General features: G+C 51.0%; 1 protein-coding gene across 2 annotated transcripts in view; it reads right to left on the bottom strand.

The window, feature by feature from the left end:
• Positions 1–204: 204 nt before the first annotated feature.
• Slit1 (slit guidance ligand 1) overlaps positions 205–19,987 on the bottom strand; it is a 147,044-nt gene continuing 127,261 nt past the window's right edge. Inside the window, exons 26-37 of one of the 2 annotated variants that reach the window (XM_057777103.1) lie at positions 18,519–18,682; positions 16,745–16,869; positions 16,374–16,471; positions 12,798–12,937; positions 12,595–12,688; positions 10,883–11,020; positions 7,963–8,191; positions 6,444–6,574; positions 5,887–6,041; positions 4,653–4,941; positions 4,100–4,311; positions 205–3,287 (exon numbers count right to left, since the gene is read on the bottom strand). In XM_057777103.1, coding sequence (XP_057633086.1) covers positions 3,049–3,287; positions 4,100–4,311; positions 4,653–4,941; positions 5,887–6,041; positions 6,444–6,574; positions 7,963–8,191; positions 10,883–11,020; positions 12,595–12,688; positions 12,798–12,937; positions 16,374–16,471; positions 16,745–16,869; positions 18,519–18,682 — 2,014 coding nt within the window. In that variant the 3' untranslated portion in view covers positions 205–3,048. The remainder of the gene's footprint in view (positions 3,288–4,099; positions 4,312–4,652; positions 4,942–5,886; positions 6,042–6,443; positions 6,575–7,962; positions 8,192–10,882; positions 11,021–12,594; positions 12,689–12,797; positions 12,938–16,373; positions 16,472–16,744; positions 16,870–18,518; positions 18,683–19,987) is intronic. The other variant, XM_057777104.1, reaches the window with a different exon arrangement.

The following is a 19,987-nucleotide window of genomic DNA, read 5'->3' as shown; positions in this document are numbered from 1 at the left end:
AAACACTTGGTGGGAGATGAGAGTAAGCAGGCTCCCCAGATTGTCACGCACCCTTTCCTCCACATCAGGATTAGACTGCCTGCTCGTGGTAACCAGCCAGTGTGCTAGCCCAGAACCTTGTTGCCCTGGTAGTTGCAGACTCATTTTGGCGAAGAAAGAGACCAGGCAGGCAGAAAGTCAGTGGATCAATGTCATATTCACGTGGAAGACAATGGACAATACTGACATATTCTAAAACAATACTTCTGGGGAAAGGATAGACACAGCTCCCGCAGGGACTATTTTAAGCCAGTTTCTAAGAGTTGACCCAAACAAGACTCCAGGAAACCCCAAACAAAAGGTTACAACCACATAGCATCTGAAAATCAAAAGACACTGGAGGTTGACTTTAACATATAAAAATACTATAACAAAATGAAATACAAATATATATTAGAATCTGTAAGTATTCTGTATAAAGAGATACTTTCATGGTTAGGCTAACAGCAGGCAAAGGGGAAACAGAGCCGGTCTTTCCCATTTCTTAACATTGTCACAGGGCCTTGAGCAGTGCTGCCCAAGTACCAAGTCCTAGAGGCCTTGCCCTGCTGGGTCTCTTCTGTGTCTTCTGTGCACGTCTAATAGAAATAGCCAGTGCTGACCACAGAGCTAACCGAAGGTCTTTGCCAAGGGACACAATGTGGAGATGATCTCTCAAAGGGCTGGTCTCATAGTTGCCTTTCTTACCCAACCTTACAAGCCCAATTGTGAACAAATGATAAACCAGGCCCTTGGCTGGCAAGGAAGTCACTGAGTCAAAGGTTGAGCGTGGGGCTCATGGCTCGTTCACCCTTGTTACCCTCACTTTGCCATGAGTCTTTTTTTTTTTTTTTTTTTTTTTTTGGTTTTTCGAGACAGGGTTTCTCTGTGGCTTTGGAGCCTGTCCTGGAACTAGCTTCGTAGACCAGGCTGGTCTCGAACTCACAGAGATCCGCCTGCCTCTGCCTCCCGAGTGCTGGGTGCCATGAGTCTTGATCCTCAGATTCAGTAGAAGACTTTCAGGAGGGCGGGGCGGATCTCTGGGAACCATTGTGTTAGCTTCTCACTTCCCATCCCAAGGCCTTGGGGAAAGGTGCCACCTGACTGCAGGTGTTTGACCTTCGGCAGTGTGAGCAAACCTGCCAGTCCATGCCAGCCCAGGAATTGGCTTTTCCAGTGATGGCTGGGGACAGTAACTTCACAGGGCAGAGGAAGCCAGAACATCTCTATTTCTAGACAGGGACATGATGCTACATGCCTAAGCTTTTCTTCCATGTACAACCTGGTGTTGCTGCTTGTCAGGGTCCCACAGTGGCCTGAAAGCTTGGAGTAAGAGAAAGACACTGCAGAGTTGGGTAAAGCCTCTTAGAGGCCTGGGCCTCTGCCCTCTTGGGGATTTGCTGGTCTGCATTGTGGCCTTGTTCAGGGCCTGAAGAAAATGGAGCCTGTCCCCCTGCCCCAGCCATGAGGACATTGACCTGTTGGGCAGGGCAGGGCTTTCTTTCCATCCAGAGTCTCCCTGGTCTCAGAGCTATTATGATAGGAGGTGCCAAGTCCTAAAGTCACAGGAGGTTTGTGTCCTCAACAGCACTGAATGCTCCTCTTGGTGTCCACATGGGCCAGGACACAGGTATAAAGTCTTTCCATGTGCTTTACCTACATTTCCAGATGGAAGCAGCCAAGAGAGGGAGATGCTCTCCTTCCTCTCTCCCCTCCCCCACCACGATCCAGGGCTCCACCCTCTCAGGAGAAGTGAGACCTCATATAACCCTTCGTCCCTTCAGCAGCCCCTGCTAGGCTCAGACCTCATCTTTATACATTTTACTCTGCATGAAAGAGAAGCCTTGGTGTCAGCCCACTGTGTATCTGGTGACTTCAAACAGCTGCCACTGCAAACCCCCAGAGTGAGGAGCCACAGCTTGAGCCGCTCTGGGAACTCCATGGTGCTTAGGAATTAGTCCACATCAAGGCTGCATACCCTCACCCACTCCACATTGGGTACATAAATACCTGCTAATGAAGTTAATGGAACTGAATTTTCTAACTCCTCAGGCCTCCTTCCTGAGACCAGAAAGGCAGTTATCTACTTAGTTTCTGTCTACCTCCCTGCTTCACAGCCGCAGGCCTAAGGCCCAGAATGGGCAGAAGTCTGCTCTGAGCCACAGGGCAGAGACTTTTAGTATCTGGGTCATCTGACTTCCTCCTGTTGCACATGGCCTCTGTACAAGACCTCCGATGGAGAAGCTCCTGGCCTCACCCAGCTGCTCCTCACACCCAATCCTTCCTCTGCTAGAGGCACCAGCAGCTTTTGGCTAGGGAAACCTGGGCCCAGTGTCCCTTTTGTAGCCAGTAATGTCTGTTCTGCTGGAGCCAAGAACTCCTTGCTCTCTTTGGTGGGGTCTATCACCCCAAGCATAAGAACCCCCCTCATAGAAGCCTCCATGGTCATCCTATACTTCATGATTCAGAGCCTGGTCCTACTCAAACCCAACCCTACCCCTACCTCTTTCCCAAGCTGTGGAGGCAATGGGTCATGTGACTCAAGGAAGAAGGGTCAGTTACTTCCGCATGACAGGAGCTCTTCTGGAGAGTGGCCTGCAGCCAGTAAATGTGGCTGCAGAGACTAGGCCAGTACCCCGGGAGGTGGTTGTCCTCAGAGGGGCCAAAGGCTACTGGGACATTATTAACTCTGTTTCAGACCAGCCAGGGTCACAGGCCAGGGGAGAAGCAAGTGGAGACAGGGTTTAGCCCCCTTTTTCAGTCCCGGGTAGCAGGCAGAGGTGTGCCACCATTCTGCCACTGTTTGTGGCCTGACCTCACACACACATTCATTCAACAAATATTTATTAAGCGCCTATCTGTGCAAGGCACTTTGGGAGAGGGCATGGCAGTCCAGGCCTTGCTTGGTCCTCTGCCCCGGCAGTGCAGTCTGCTGGAAAGGCAGCTCGGTGCCCCCGCGCCCACCAGGACCCAGGTGCCATCCTGGTGATGCCCGCACCTCAGCCCAGCTGGTAGTGTGCCACCTGCGCATTACACACACTGGGCACAGCCGCACTTTGTGGGCTTCTCCACCTCCTCAGCAAATGAAGTCCCGTCGCTGCACTCGAAGGTGAGCTTCCTCCGCTTCAGCCGTAGGCCCTGGCAGCAGCCCTGGCCTGGGCACGCGCCCCGGCATTCCACCCACGACAGCGGGCGCGTAGTCTGGCAGATGGTATAGCCCCTCTGGACCCGGTGAAAGTCCCGAACAGGGTCCCCCCGGCACTCGGACTCTGGATGGGACAGATACCAAGAGAGAGCCTCAGAGCACACCGTGGGAAGCAGGAGGGGCACTGGGCAGCATCCTAGGAGGGCTCCACTGGGAGAGCCCTCTCACCCCTCTGTCCTGAACATCCTCCCCGGCTCTGCATGCACCTATGCTCGACTTCCTCCTGGGCCCACAATGTGTGATGGGGGAAGAGGAAGCAGCTAGCTGCCCAGGCCCTCCAGGCCAGAGTGGCTGCCAGTTGAGGTGGTTCCCACTGTGCAGGTGTGCAAGAACAGCTGAGACCTGGAGGCAGTGGCATTAGGGAAGCATTCCTCGATGGAGAGGATGACCCACTGACCCTACAGTGCCCAAGGCTGAATTTTTCCAGCTTCCCTCTCCCCAGCTTCTGCAGTCTGGAGTCTAGCCAAAGTATCTTGGTGAAGAGGCCCAGGGAAAGCCTGGGAGGAAATCCCCTAACCTTCAGACATCCTGCCACACCTAGGTCCAAAGCTGACAGACCGAGGTGCTCAAGCCTGGCTAGGGGCTGTTACTGGATGTGGCTGGATGGTCTTTTCATGGAGAGACCTCAGCCAAGAAGGGCAGGGTTCTGGTCAAGGGAGCTGCAGGGCAGGCGGAGTCCAGGAGATGGAAAAGGTGGAACTCTGACTAGAGGACAAGAGCACAGAAGCCCAGCAGTCCCCTGTGTACCAGAGGGGAGGGGAAGAGGAGGACAAGGATGAATGGCTTGCTGGGGTTTGAGGATGATGACATGAAGCTCCTACGGCAGAATGGCGGGGAGGGACCCTGCAGAGGGCAGTCAGGAGGGGGCCCCCTGACCTTGCTCACACAGCTCGCCTGAAAAGCCAGGGTTGCACACACAGTGTGCCCCTTTGGTGGCTGAGGCCTGGCAGTGGCCATGCAGGCACTGCAAGCCCCCACAGGGCTCTGCCACAGCCCCGACCTGGTTGCACAGAGCCCCTGAGTACCCATCCTGGCACTGGCAGCTGTAGGCAAGAGCATCAAGGGGCACGCATTTCCCGTGGACACACCTGGAAGAGAGGGAAGAGGACTGTGAGAACAGGCTAGACCGTGGGCCAGCCAGAGGGGGTCCCACCCCTCCTAGCCTTGCACTTGGTTCTGTTCCCAAGATTTAAAGAGGCAGGGAGAAAAATCCGAGTCTATGCTTATGCTTTTCCAGTTAATAAGAGCTTAAAGCCAAATAATAATAATAATAATAATAAAAAATAGTAATCTTGTGTCAGGCCATATGCTCCAATCTAAAGACTTAAAAATACAGCTGGTGACGCTGTGCTTGCCATAAGCAAATGGGCTTGCAGGAAAAGGACCGATGAGTAAGGGTGGTGACTCTCTTGGTCCTTCCCAGGCTTACTTGTGGCCATGGCAGGGGCCATCCACTGGCTGGTCACAGTGCAGGCCCCCCCAGCCAGCCTCACAGTGACACACGGGCCCTGGGGTGGCATTGGGCTGGCAGATGCCATGCAGGCAGTAGAGCTTTCGACAGGGCTCACAGCCCGGCACTACTCCCGGCTTCATCTGCGTCTTGGTGAAGTCCTGCAGCTCGTTGTTGATGTACAGATTCCGGATGCAGCCGTGGAAGCTGGTGCCGTTGAGGATCTGCCAGAGGCGGAAGGCAGCTGAGTTCACGTCTACAGGCATACCTGAAGTGACAGGAAGAAACACTAGACTGTGTTGGGATTGAACCGTGCCTGTTGGGCGGCTCTGCGATGTCTCCTCGTGCCCTTGGGCTCTGTCCTGTCTCTGCAGAGGCCCTTTGTCACCTCAGAGGATCAGACTCCTTTCCAGAAATATGTGGAAAGTCTACTCCCTCTGGGACTGGAGCTAGGTCAGGCTAGGCATGGCCAGTTGGCCAGCTGGATTCCAAAATGCCTGTTCCCTAAGTCTGGCTATCTCCCTCTGGGACTCCTTCCTTCTCTCTGGGATATCTGCTTTCATTTCTGGAGATTCCAGTCGAAGCAAAGAACTCGTGTAGAGGGCACTTTGCCATCTGCTTTTGTGCTAGTGGCTTCGCAGGCACCCCAAGGCAGAGGCTGCCCGCCCCTGTCTAGCACACTCAGAAGCTCATCTGAAAGCCTCAACTAGTAGGGGCAGAGCTGGGATCACATAACGGGCCAGGCACTCCCCAGGCTGAGACAGCTTGTGGATGCTTGAGGGTGGTGGACAGGCCTTCCTGGACTGTAGCATCCGCGGGTCCACTGGGGAGCCTCCAGCTGATGCAGGACTCTGTGCTGAGCCTCTCGCAGTGTTTCTGGCCTCTGAGAGTCCAAGACTAGAAATGAAACCCAGACTGGTCCAGAGCCAGGAAGGGTGCCCGTGGTGTGGAAGACATCTGGGAAAAACCCAGACCTGTTGGCCAGCCCCTTCTTGGTTAGTCTAGGTTGGCCAGAATGCAGCTAGACCCCAGGCAGGACAGCATAATCCACCAGATTAACCGTTCAGTACGACCACCTCATCCTTTGGCACCTCCTCAACCGTAGCACAAGCTCTCCTGGCCAGCCTCAGACCAGAAAACACAGGAGGCCCCTGCTTGGGGACGCCATCCCTATGACTAGGTGACAGGCTTTTTCTGTCTGAAAGGTCCTCACCTCCCACATAGAGGGGGGCTTCACTGTTGAGCGTGTAGTGCTTGCCAAAGTTGTCCATGGTCATGGGGCTGCCGCCGTCGATGGAGAGGTTCACCATCTGGTCAAAGGTGACCAGCTCAACAGTGTGGAACTGCCCATCGTTGATCGTCTCTGCACTGGAAAGAGATGGGGGTACCCCCACTCAGGGAGTGGGCCTCAGAAAGATCCGAGCTAGGCACATCCCAGAAGGCCATCAACCCAGCCGCTGCTCCCCAAGGAGACAAATCTCTCAAGGGGACTATGCGGACTTTGGCCTGATGCCTGCTATTCCCCCTTTCTGAGGCCCAGAAGAGGCTGGGACTTTTTGAGAGAGTTTCTTCCCCAGTTAGAGGATGCCTCTGAGGTGAGGTGGGATGGGGAAATATGGGTGCCATGGAGCCTCAGATCCAAGTGAGCTGGACTCAGGAGACCAGATGGCCTTTTTTCTTGGTCAGTCAAGTCTGTGTAGTTCTTGGTCCAGGAGCCCCACATCCTGGCATGCCCACCCAAGGAAGGCTGACAGCCTGAGGAATTCCTACCTGTAGATAGCAGAGCTGGGGTAGCTGCCTGGGTCATAGCTAACACGGACATGGCCCTGGTACAGCTCAACTGCGATGTGGTCATTGTCCCCATTGTACAGGAGGATCCCATTGTCCTCTGCTGTAGACACCTGAGAGGCAAAGGCACTTTCTCTCCCATGCCACCCCTCACAGAAGCAGCACGGGTGGGTAAATGAACAGAGGGGACTCAAGGTTGGAAGGGTGTGAAAACCGTTCTCTCCCCTCTCCTGACCAGACACCCCTCTTCAGGGAGGCTGGCCTAGGCCAGCAGTCTCAGGCTCACTTGTCATTCACTGCCAGCAAAAGGATGGCTGCGGCCTGAATAGCATCCGCCCAAGAACAGGTTAAAGACCAGTTGCCCCGTGAGAAATAGGCAGTACGCTGCCACCACAGTGTGGTGTGGGGGCCTCTGGGGAGCCTCAAGGAACTGGCTACAAAGGGAGGGGACTAGAGAGGAGACACGCTCTAGTTCTGGAAGGTTCCCCCTGCCAGAGCCCTTTAATACTGGAAGGAGATGCTTGGAAAACAGGGTCTGTGGTTGGAGATTAGGGAAGGCGGTCCCCATGGCTGTAGGAAGCACGATTACTTCCTTCTGTCTGGTTCCCCTCCCTCCCTGCATTCTTCTGGTAAATATCCTGATGCCTACAGAGCGGGCACATGGACCAAGGCTGGATAAACCACACTGGTTCATTTCCTTAGGCCCAGGAATATGTATGTAACAAAAGCCTGGCCAATCAGAGAGCTTCCGCTGAGACCATTGGTTGTTGAATTAGAGTGCAGGCAAAGAAGAATCCCTTAATGTGTGACAGTGAGACCTCCCGGAGATGTCAGAAGAGCTTGCGCTATGGCTGGGGCTGGGCTGGGGACAGGATTGGGTCTGGATAGGGTGAGTTTTGCCTAGAGTGGATAAGCTGCCTGCTAGCTTACTGAGGGCAATTGGAGAGGACAGAGCTGAGCCTGTCTGAGGGGCTGAGGAAGAGAAAGAACAAAGGCGCTTGTGACCAAGAATGGAATTTGAGGCAGAGGGGTTCAAGAGTTTACATTGTCTACTGGGGAAAATGCAGTCAAATCTGCCTCCCTCTCTTCCTCTGGGACATATTCGGCAAAACGGCCAGATTTTTCATCATTTGTTGAAGTAGAAGCTGGTTTTTCCCCCTCAACATGATGATGTTCTGCAATGACACTGAAGGCACAAAATGGCCATTTAGGGGGCCCCAAAACTGTTGGTTAAAGACAAGCCCAGAAATCACTCCAGGCTCATGGAGCAGGCCAGAGCTGAGCAGAGGTGTGACTGAGGCCTGTGGGCAAGGCCTCTGGCAAGCTTCGTCTGGATCCTGTCACAGCTGTCCCCGAGATGACTCATCCTAACTCGAGGACAACAGCGGCCCACACAGGTTCCTTTCCGTTTCTGTGGACAGGGGTGTAGCCTGACATTCTGAGGAGTGGGGATACCCTGCTCCCTGACTCCCTTTGAGTGACCAGGTCCCCAGACACACACCTGAAGAGTGATGTTGGCCCGAGGCCAGTTCTGTAGGTCCGTGAACTGCAGGTAAGTGTCACGGTCCACAAAGTTGACACTGAGCAGTTTCTCACACTCGGGGCCGCCGAAGCCTGGCAGGCACTGGCATACAGGCCTGCTGCCCTGGTCGACACAGTTGGCCCCATTCTGGCACTCAGTCCCCTCACAGGGGCTCCTGGGGGCAGGTGGGATCTCACAGAGCTGTCCGCTGAGAGGAAAAGACATAGGTCAGAGACGGTGGGGCCAAATGAAGCGGAGGGAGAGAGTCTCTCCCACTGTGCTAGTCAGAAATTCACTAACCACCCCAAGAAAATGGACCCTTAAAGTCCACTTTAAAGGACACCCAGAAGATGTCCTTTGTGAGTGTTGCCTTCCAAGGGAGCTGAGCTCCAGGAGGGACACCCTGGAGCAGTTCCTGCAGCATCATTTGGCCCTTCCCAGAAAAGAACACTCCCCCCCCCCCCCCCCCCGGCCGTCACTTCCTAACAGGTCTCAGGTGATTGGCATGCACATGGAAGCTGAAGATCCCTCCCCCCATGCCAGTAACTCTGCAGGGCAGGTTTTACAACTCTGACTTAAGACACAAGCAGTGGTGATGGAGGTGGTGAGGTGAGGAGGCCCCGAATTACAGAAAGCAGAAATAAAAGCGGGCACATTGCTGGCAGACTTACAGAAATATAGCAATTACTTGGGGAGGTGGCAGAGATAGAGCATTTGCTTAGCGGGCACAAGGCCCTGGTTTCTAATAACCCCCAACACAAGAGGTAGGGAGACTTAGAAGGGCACATATAGCCAACTGTGTGCCAGCTAATTGGATAGCATAGATGAAATCGGTCAATTTTTAGAAACACAAAAACTCCCCACATTGACTCAAGACTCTAAGCAATCCATGCTAACAAACAAGTGAGGAAATTGAACTAGTGACCAGAAAATTCCCCAGGCCCAAAGGGTTTGTTTCACTGATGAATCCTATTAAAGATTTAAAAAATAATTAATCCTCATTTTTCCATAAATTCTTCTAAGAAGTAGATAATAAAGGGACACTTCCTGATTCTGAGACGCTGGTACCTAAGCGAGACAAAGACACTGAAAGAAACAAATACAGGCAATGTCACTAAGGGACATAGGCAAAAAGTCCTCAACAAGATATCAGCAAATCAAATGGAGCATAAACATTATTATATATCATGACCATTTAAGTTTTACCCCAGGAGCTCAAAGTTGATTTAACATCTGAAATCAATCATTGTTGAACATCATAGTAACATATTAAAAAAATCAAAGAAACGTCAACAAGTTAGAAGTAGAAGGGAAATCTACAGCCCAAACACGCACAGCCTGCATCACACTCGATGGACAGAGGTTAATATTGCCCTGTAGACGCAGAAAGAAGCCAAGAGCGCCTGCTCCCACAAGCGTCATGCAGCTGGACACTGCAGGGTACGGGCAGAGCAGTTAGGGAGAAAACACGCATCTACACTGAAAAAGAGGAAGGAAATTATCTATTTGTAGATATTATTATCCTGTAGAAGAAAATCCTAAGGAATCTACTAACGCTCTTAGAACTAATTGAAGAATTCAGCCTGATTTACAAAATCAGTGCACATGCAACAAATTAAGAAATCAATTCCAGGGGGCTGGAGAGATGGCTCAGCAGTTAAGAGCACTGGCTGCTCTTGCAGGGGACCTGAGTTCAATTCCCACCACCTACATGGTGGCTCACAACCACTTGTACCTAAGTTCCATCAGATCCGATGCCCACTTCTGACTTCTTTGGCCACTTCATGCACCTGGTGCACATATATACGTGCAGGCAAACACTTGCACACATAAGTAAAATAAATGAATCTTTTTAAAATCAATTCTATTTATAATATCCTCTAGAAGAATTAAAATTAGGAAATAATTCCAAAATTATGTATGAGGAGCTAGAGAGATAAGATAGCTCAGTGGTGAAGAGCACTGGCTTCTCTTCCAGATAACTCAGGTTGGATTCTCAGCACCCACAAAGCAGCTCACAACCATCTGTAATTTCAGTCCCAGGGGATCTGGCACCCTCATTTGGCCTCTGAAATCACCAGGCACAGACTTGGTGCATAGACATCCCTGCAGGCAAAACACCATACACATAAAATAATAATTTAAAAATGTTTCAAAATAAGTGTGAAGCATGTACTTTAAAAATGACAAAACAGTTGTTGAACGAAGCTAAAGTAGACCTACATATGCCGAAAGGCAATTCACGCTCAAGAATGGGAAAATCCAATATTGTTTTATTAAAATACCACTGCTCCCTACACTGCTCCACGGGTTAATAACACTCCTACCAAATCCCAAATTACTTTTTTTTTTTTTTTTTTTTTGCAAAATTTGACTAGCTAACCTGGAAATTCAACAAACCCAGGATAGCCAAAAAAACCTCGAAAAAAAAAAAAAAAACAGGAGGACTTAAACTTTCCAATTTAAAAACTCAGCACGAAGCTGCAATAATAAAGACAGCATGCTGCTGGCATAAGAACAGCAAACAGAAGCATCCCTAAACCTTCAGGCCGCAGCGCTTTCACAAGAAAGCCAAGACAATTGAAGGAGGTGAAGGGAAAAAAAGTCTTTTCAACCAATAGTGCTGGGACAGCTGGATGCCCAAATTCAGAAGCATGACGTTACATTACTTTTAAACTCCTTCTTTACTGTTCCCATCTTCAGCCCTTCAACAAACAGGTTTGGAAGTCTATGCTCAAGTTCTAAGTGATTGTTTGGCCCTTCCAAGTTTGCATAGCTGGGACCAGTGGAGTCACACCCAAACCTCCAGCACTCAGCTCCCAGAATGGGACTGTTACTCTCCTGAGCCAGTCCCACCTGAGGCAGGGGAATTGCTCACAGTGTGGCCCCAGAGGCTCACCTGTAGCCCTCGGCACAGAGGCAGGTGTAGCTGTCGACCTCATCCACACATTGAGCCCCGTTCTGACAGCGGTGACCCCTGCAGTCATCCTGATTTTCGCTGCAGTTATCACCCGTGTAACCTGGCACACACTCACACCTGTGGTGGACAGGGAGAGGGTCAGCCGACATTCATCTGTGGCCTGTGTCGTCAGACAGAGAATCTCTGCCTCTGCAGAGTCTCTTTTACTAAGGACAGAGCTGTATGGATGTGGGGGAATCTGGGCTGGAAGAGTCCAAGCAACCCCTGTCTGAACCCCTAATAATTAATTAATTTTTGCCCTGGCAATGCTGAAGCATACATGGGCAGCCCGTTTATGGCGGTTCTGTTGAACTTGTCCATATTGGGTCTCATGGTCTAAGTTGATGAGGATGACTCAAGAGGGCATCAGATCTCATTACAGATGGTTGTGAGCCACCATGCGGTTGCTGGAAATTGAACTCAGGACCTTTGAAAGAACAGGCAGTGCTCTTAACCTCTGAGTCATCTCTCCAGCTCCCTGTCTGAACTATCAACTCCCACGTAAGCAGACTGCATTCTTGCCTGGCGTTGTTTCTCATTTCAAACCCAGTGCTTCTCAGGCTGGAAAGACTATCGTTCAGTCTGGTACACATATATATGCACAAGTACAAAACCCGTCTCCTATTACAGTGTTTATCCCAACCACATAAAATGGCACACTGCTCCCTGGTTGGCTTTGCCATCTCCGCTCCCATTCCTGTACCTTACAAAGGAGTGCAATGTCTTTCTCATTTCCACAGAGGTCTTGCTGCAGTCCACTGTGCATGTTTAGCTGGTCCCCAACAGTCCCCGGACACTACTGCCTACATAGCAGGCTTCTTCAGGTCTCTACCCCTAGCCTTAGTCCCAATTCCTGGGCTGGGGTCACTCCGCCATAGACCACAGGAAGTCCTAGCCTAACAACTCTTTGCTGACTTCATAGAGGGGAGGAGGGGCATTCCAGAAATGGAACTGTGTATAAGGGGGTGACATTTTCAAAATCCCATATGACCTTTATCCAGCAGCCTCCAGGTGACAAGCCCTTCTACATAATCCAGTTAGTGCAGTGACTCCTTGCTCTGGGGCTGGACAGGTTTTGGAATTCTGAGCTTTGGGGCCACACTTAGGTCATAGACCGCATATAAATGAGCATATACGGAAGTTGCCAGGGGCATCTGAGGCTGTCCAGTAAATAGCTAAGTCTAGACTCCCACAGAACCTACGCATATTCACCCTCCACGGAGGAGCGGTGTGAACAGCCTTCCACAAGCCCTTCCTTTCAGGTAAGGCTTTGTTCTGGGGGTTTCTTTAATTTTGTGAGCTTTGTGACTTTTGTGATTGGGGTGAGAGGTCATGGACCTGGCATAAATGGCTGTGATTGGAGCGTGGCTGTCAGGCTCAGTAAGTACCTTCCAAAGGAGTGCCTTCTCACGTCCCTTCGCCAGCACCTCAAGAGGACTTTCTACTGCTGCTCCCAGTTCCCAATGAGGTCAATGGGCTCGGTCCAGCCAGCACCTACTCAGGGCCAAGCTGCAGCAAGTCACACCCCCGGGCTGTGTGGCCAAAGCTGTGCCCATATGACGGTTCTCAGGAACCCAGACCAACAAACGAGGAAGGGAGGGAGGGACGAAGCCAAGCCTAGGCTGGGGTCACTGGCAGTGAGGGACACTGACCTGGGCCCACCCGGGGTGCCCACACACTGGGCCTCATGCTGACACGGGTTCAGATCCGGGGAGCAGAAGTCCACCAGCTGCTCGCAGGCCCTTCCTAGGGGAAGAAGAAGCAAGAGGCAACAGATGCCGCAATCCTCTCTAGAGCCCATGCAGACACTGGCGTCCCCAAAGGATGGGGGATGCCTTGACCCTGCAGTGCTTACCTGTGTACTGCAGAGGGCACCGGCAGGTGTAATTGCCCACACCGTCCACACAGACACCCCCGTTGACACAGGCGTCCTTCACACAATCATCCGTGTTCACTCCACAGGTCGGCCCTTCGAAACCGGAGGGACAGGAGCACCTGTGGTGGAGGGGACGGGGGTGGTTGAAGAGGGACAGGGAAAGTCTGGCCACTGGTCAGAATCCTTAGTCCATATGTTCGGGGCTTCTACTTTAGATCAGAAGGTGAACAGATTAGAAAGTAACAAGCCTGGCTCCGACTTCAAGGAATCCTCTGGCTTGCAGTGTGGTGGGGGAGACAAACAGGAGATAGTAGCCCAAAGAGATGCACTATCAGAATGGTGGAGGCTCCAAAGCCAGGCGTGGGCAGAGAGCAGGGCATGGTCAGGCAGACTTCCTGGAAGAGGTGAGGGTCTAGCCTCGACAAGAATTCCAACACAGGAGGTGAGGCAGCAGGTACAGAGGGACTAGCAAAGCCCTAAGTGAGAAGGCAGGACCTGCCCGTCTACACTGCTCAAGTCTTCCAGGGCACAGACTTCAGGAAGAGAGTATTGATAGGACTGGGCCGAGCAGTAGCTGGGCTGTAGAAGGTTCTAGAAGTTGTTGATTAAAAACCATGGGACTCCTTAGCCTCAGGCATGTGAGGTTTCCCAAGGGATATAAGGGCCAGAGAGTGTGGACTGAGGAATTCACATCCAGCTCTTCAAATGTCCATAGAGCTCCTTCATCTTTCCCAGGCCTCAGCGAAGGCGCCACTCTCTGCCCAAGCAGGAGGTAGGTAGGCTGTGCCTCCAAGTGTCAAGAAAAATAGCAAGTCAACCATTAAAATTAACTGACAGGGGACTCATGGAGCTGTCATCTGACAGACCTGAAATACTGTCGCCACCTGCTCAGTATTTGGGCATATAAACCGGAAGGGTTTCCAGAAACTGCGTGGCAGGTCTAGGATGAATCCTAATTCTGACAGTGGGTTTATGTGAACAGACCTTCCCAGGAAGTCTGTAACATACATTCAAACCAAACATCAGGGCAGCTGCTCTCTCCCATCATGCACGGACCATCTATGGACACATGGACCAGATGACACAGAATATAGCCGTCCACCCATGAAGGAGGTCAGTCTCAGACACATTACCTTGTGGGTAGCAATGTTAAATTTTATAATAGTTGTGTTGGTTTGTATGTTATTAGTCATCATTAACTCAGACACAGAAATGTTTTCTAATCTCATTTATTTTTATGAATAAGGGTGTTCTGTCTACATGTATGTATGCACACCACCTACATGTGTGGCGGCCTTAGAGACCAGAAAAACGCATCAGGTCCACTGAGGCTGGAGTTATCGATGGCTATGAGCCACCATGCAGGAGCTGGCTCAAACCTGGGTCCCCTGGAAGAGCAGCCTGTCCACGCCCCAAAGAAACTTTAAGAACTTTTTTTGAGATAGGGTCTCATTTATGTACCTCAAGCTGGCTTCATACTCATAATCCTCCTACCTCAGTCTCCTGCATGCTAGGATTACCTATGTGTACTACCAGACCCAGCTGTAGGATTACCTATGTATATCACCAGACCCAGCCATAGGATTACCTATATGTACCACCAGACCCAGCCTAAGATTGCCTATGTTTATCACCAGACCCAGGCAAAAGAAACTTCTAATCAGAAGTTTATGGTAACAAGAAACGGGGAGGGCTTTAAACTTCAGCTCTTGTGCCCTCATTGGGGGCAGTTGCTCCTGGCACACAATCATATCACAACAGAGACCTGAAGGGTGGAACACAATGGAAATACTAGCCGCAGCCGGAAAGGGAAAGATGGTTTTCGTTGCTATGGAGAAGCTTGCTGGTAGCATTTCAGAAAGGTACCCAAAGTTACGTGGGGTACCAGAAGCTGTGATCTAGAACTCAGGGGGCCAAAGCAAAAGGATAGATGCGTATTACGGGGCAGCCTTGGCTCTCCAATACACCCTGTCTAGAAAAAAAAAAAAACGTAATGAATAAATAATAAGTTAAAAATAGTACCCAATTGCTATGCACAACAGATACCACTGGGGATGGGGATAGCATACTTAACCTACTTGTTTTATTTTAAAACGGCAAGAATATCTATGATATCCATATCACTGTCTCCTTTGCATGAAGAAACAAACTTACAATGGAAAAAATGTAGCTGTTGGTCTAAGAACCTTTGTGTGGGGTGGTGGTCTACATCTGCTCCGGAGGTTGTGCCACAGGCATCTTCTGGAGTTCAGTTTTAAGCTAGGATGACAGGACATTTGCGCAGAAAGTCTTCTGGCAAAATCTCAGGGCATAAGGCAGGTGGAAAGGACGTCTCCCCTCCTACCTGGTGCTATAGGCTGCCTGGCTGCAGGACGTAGGGCCAACCCGCTTGCCCCCATCCCAGAAGGGGCATCCCAGCCCTGTGCAGGAGCCGAGGACCAGAACGGGGAGGAAGCTTGACTGGAGCTGCTGCTTGCCCCTGAGGTGCGCCTGCCTATTGTAAGGATGTGTTTCCAAGGCAACACTAGAAGAGAGGCACTTAGCACTTTATTTTTTACATCTGGTAATTTGGGTCTGTAGAGGCAGGTTTGGCCATTTCCGCCCATAAATTCAACATCATTTTCTGAGGAGCCAATTTGTTCAGTAGGCAATTTATCGCCAGCAGCTAAGTACTGTGTTCCTCAGAAAAGCTCTGGGAGGGCGGAATGGGGGGGGGGGGGGCTTCCTGGGGAAAGCAGGCTAGTGCAGGGGTGAAGATACAACATCTGCTCTGGATGGGCTCGAATATGCTAAGTGGTGAGGGCAGCTGCATCCAGAGCATGGGAAATGCCTGCCGTTCAGGGTGGGAGCCAGGGAGAGTCACTCAAAGGTAGGGCACCAAAAGGAGTGACCAGGATGTGGCTCCACCTTTGTCTGTTCAGCGAACACAAGGCTAGCCACAGCTTCTAGAGACTTGTTCAGCTTAAAATGGGGGCTCAGAGGGCCCGTGGAGATTTAAAAGATTCTTAGGGGGGCTGGAGAGATTGCTCAGCGGTTAAGAGTACTGGCTGCTCTTTAAGAGGACCCGGGTTCAATTCCTAGCACCCGCATGACAGCTCACAGCTGTCTAACTCCAGTTCCAGGGGACCTAGTACCCTCACACAGACATGCAGACAGGCAAAACACCAATGCACATTAAATAAAAATAAATAAATTATATAGAAAAGTTTTTAAAAAGTCTTATATGCCCCCAACCACTCTCCAGCACTGCCATAGTATTTACTCTGGGCTGTAGGTTCCCAGTGTGTGGGAAACACTCCTGGCCCCTTCCTAGAGCAGTGGAAGCCAGCCGAAGCCCAGGCGCTCCCCTGTGAGCCTGTGCTGTCCAGCGCCTGCTGCCTCACAGGTGCTCTGCCCATACTCTTCCAGGTGAGAAGGAGCTCAAAGAACACGTGACTATAATCTGGAGTACAGGTCTGTTCTCCCTGCCCACCCTCATCTCCAGCACAGGTCGAGACTTCGATGCTGGGCCTGTCAGCCCTCCCCAACCCCACCTCACACCCCATGGACACTCACGTGAAGCCAGCATCCTTGCCCTCGTGGGGATGGCAGGTTCCGCCATTTGCACATGGGTTGCTGGAACAGCTGTCCAGGGACACTTCACAGTCTCGGCCCTGGAGGAGAAGCCAGCAATGAGGACTCCAGGGAGAGCCAAGGGCGTTGGTATGAGCTAAGAAACAGCCCTCAGCAGCTCTGCTTGTCTACCACAGGGTTGCCTCTTCCTTCCTTCATTTACTGATCATCAGCATGTCCATCCGCCCAAAGGTTAAGTCACTGGTAACAGCGTCACATGTTCTGGGCTAGACCAGCCAACGACATAGCCCGCTGTGCAGGGCCTGCCTTGCAGCAGATAGAACCCTGTTCCTCCAGCTCCAGCCTCCACTCACCTTGTAGCCACTGGGACAGGTACACCTGTATACCTCAAGGGGGTCATTGTGGCAGGTGCCCTGGTTCTGGCATGGGCTGGACAAGCAGGGATCACACTTGGCCTGAACTGCCAGACTGGGGGGACCTGTGGTAAGAGGGAGAGCATTAGCGGGCATGTGGGAGCTTGGGGCTCCGTCCTAAAAAATACCCTCCTCCCAGGAGACATGCCTTCATCATGAGTGTTGAGGGTCATGCTGCACCCCTCAGCTCAGTCCAGCTTTCCAGCTGTAGAACCCACTTCCCACAGGGTCCCTGGCAGCCCCTGATTGACACGTAGCTGTGAGAAGTCTACCGTTCCCAGCAGGTGGAAACTGTGTTCAGAGTGGCTAGGGCTACTCGAAGAGTAAGAGAGTAGCAAAACTGTGATCGCTGACTTCGCCTGACTCTGCCCCTCACGCTCTCAGAGGCAATCACCTCAGCCTACAGCCTACTCAGCAGAGGGGGAGCCATGTGCCTGAGCTTGGCTCTGCAGGGAGGCCACATGGGGAAAGTCCACATGCCTTGAGGTTCTTCCTCTCCACATCAGCAGCAGGGAGAACCTTCCCTGGTACCTCCCAGGCTACACAGGCCCCTCTCCAGACCTCCTTCACTGGGAGAATAAGGAGCCTGGCAGCAAGGGTACCTGGGTACCAACCCTGAGGGACACCAAAATTTCCCAAGAGGGAATAAGGAAATCTGGTCACTCAACTCAGGCTCCCCCAGGAGGTTCCTTCCGGAAGAGGTGACGTATTAGTTCTGATGAAGAGGTATGCACTTGAACAGAAATTAAAAAAAGGAAAAGACCTTTCCGCAGGACAAAAGCCTGCTGGAGGGACTTCCAGACACAGACAAAGATGTTGTTTCTTGACCTAGTATTGGTGTCTGAGTGAACTCGGTAGTAAACACGCATTGGGCTCTTTTCTCATGTTGGTACTTTTCCAGATGTTGTCATATCCGGCTAAAAAAGAATACCTTGAAAAAAGTACTTAGCACCGCTTTGCCAGCTAGTAAATGCCAAGCATGTATTAGCATAGATCAGCTTGGTCCTAGCAGCCGCTACAGAGTGGCGCTTTGAACTGTGACAGCTTCCTGCACACAGGGTGGCCTGGGCCTCCTATTAACCTACAGCTATCAGCTTCATTTCCTATGGTGGCCTCTGAGCTTGCAGAGGGCAAGAGCCATGCCCCAGGGTCCCTAGGGTCCTCCCCCAGTTCCCCCTGCACACAGAGCTGAGCCCAGGCAGCCGCTCGGCCACCTGTCTTTGCTCCGCAAGGTTTTGCAGACCCCCTGAACTAGGATTTGTAGCTGCTGCAGGTAAGGACCCTCAGCACAGACCGCCAGTCACGACGTGACTCTGTGTTCTGCAAATGTCAAGAAAGCATCAGCTGGTCCTCTGGGCCCACCAGAGCCAGAGTAGGGTTTCAGCTAATTGTCCAGGACTTTATCTAAGGGACGTCTGAGTGCCTGAATTACAAGGAGCCTGGGAGCTTCGAAATGCTATTTTAGTTTTTCTTACGTAACCATGGGCAAGAATCAAAGCCTTAATAGACTGGGATTTTTCTGCCTGGCCTTTTCGCTTATTGGATATCAAGACTGGAAGCAGCCGTGCTAACAAGCAGAAAATCATTTCTATTCTTCAATTCTACCATTAGTGGGACCCAGGGACCCAGGAGTATCTGGAAGACCCTACCAGGACCCAGCAAGTCCTCTGGTCCCTGACACCCACCACCCCTTCTCTCATGCTCCTGGGCTCACCTTGGCATTCAAATTTCTTGGCAGGTGTTGTAAGCAGAAGTTTGCCTTCCATGTCTGGGGGTCCAGCACAGCGGGCAATGCCAGGTTCCTTGTAGCCAGTCTTCACCCAGCTGGAGAGCCATCGGAGGTGGCAGTCGCAGTACAGGGGGTTGGCACCAATGGCCCTGGGACAGGCAGCAGAGAAAAGCAGGCATTCCAGTTTCAGAAGCCTTGACCCATTGAGCACATAGAGATGCAGGTCACCCATAGCTCTGCTTTAAACACTCCATACGCATCATCTTACTTAGATGATTTCTGTGTACAGAGACAGACTTAGAAAGATTGAGTAATTGCCCTAGACCAATGAAGGGGGATCTGGATTTGGAACCCAGGCTGCCAGGAACAGAGGCTCTGTTCTCAGAGCCTCCACAGGCTTGAGGGAGAAAGCAGCCAGCATTTACCCCTGCAAAGAAATGGCTGCTGCTCCTGCCTTCATGCATCCAGTGCTCTCATTAACCCCACACACAAGGAGCTGGAGAGATGGCTCAGAGGTTAAGAGCATTGACTGCTCTTCCAGAGGTCCTGAGTTCAATTCCCAGCAACCACATGATGGCTCACAACCATCTGTAATGAGATCTGGTGCCCTCTTCTGGTGTGTGGGAAGCAGAATGTTGTACACATAATAAATAAAACAACAACAACAATGTTTTAAAAAAATCCACACACAAGCTCCCTGCATCTGCACAACGTGAACCTGAGCATTGCATGGAATAAGTAATTTCCCTGGGGCCACACTGTAGCTAAGGGCAGCCTCTGGCTCTAAACTCTGAACTGCCTGTCTGGGAAGCCCAGTCACTTTTGTTTTGTTTGTTTTAGTTTGGTTTCTTTTGTTTTTTAATTTTTAATTAAGCAAAGAGCACATACACGCATTCTTACTTGCGAGTCTTTTTCAAATGCTGCAGAACAATGTGCTAAGTACATGGGCACATACCATACATACACACACACACACTGTTTTTTGTTTTTCTTTTTTCTTTCCTTTTTTTTATTTTTATTTTTTTTATTATTTTTATTATTATTATTATTTTATTTATTTTTTTATTTATTCATATGGGTCTCACTGTGTAGCCCTGGCTAGCCTGGAACTCACTATGTAGAATAGGCTGGCCATGGACTCATAAAAATCTGCCTGTCTCTGCCTCCTGAGTTCAGAAATTAAAGATGTACCACCGTGCCCAGCAACTAAACTTTTTCTAAAAGAAATATTTATTTATTTTCATTTTACATGTATTGGTGTTTTGCCTGCAGGTATGTCCGCGTGAGGGAACTGGATCAAGCTGGAACAAAGTTACAGACAGTTGTGAGCTGCCATGTGGGTACTGGGAATCGAACCCAGGTCCTCTGGAAGAACAGCCAGTGCTCTTAACCTCTAAGCCATCTCTCCAGTCCCAACTGAAGTGTTGCTGATGGGAGTGTGGAATGGTATAACT

The sequence above is a fragment of the Chionomys nivalis genome, chromosome 8, assembly GCF_950005125.1.
Source record: "Chionomys nivalis chromosome 8, mChiNiv1.1, whole genome shotgun sequence".
Lineage (NCBI taxonomy): Eukaryota > Metazoa > Chordata > Mammalia > Rodentia > Cricetidae > Chionomys > Chionomys nivalis.
The sequence above is the reverse complement of the archived record's forward strand: the minus strand, read 5'-3'. Positions and strand labels throughout refer to the sequence as shown.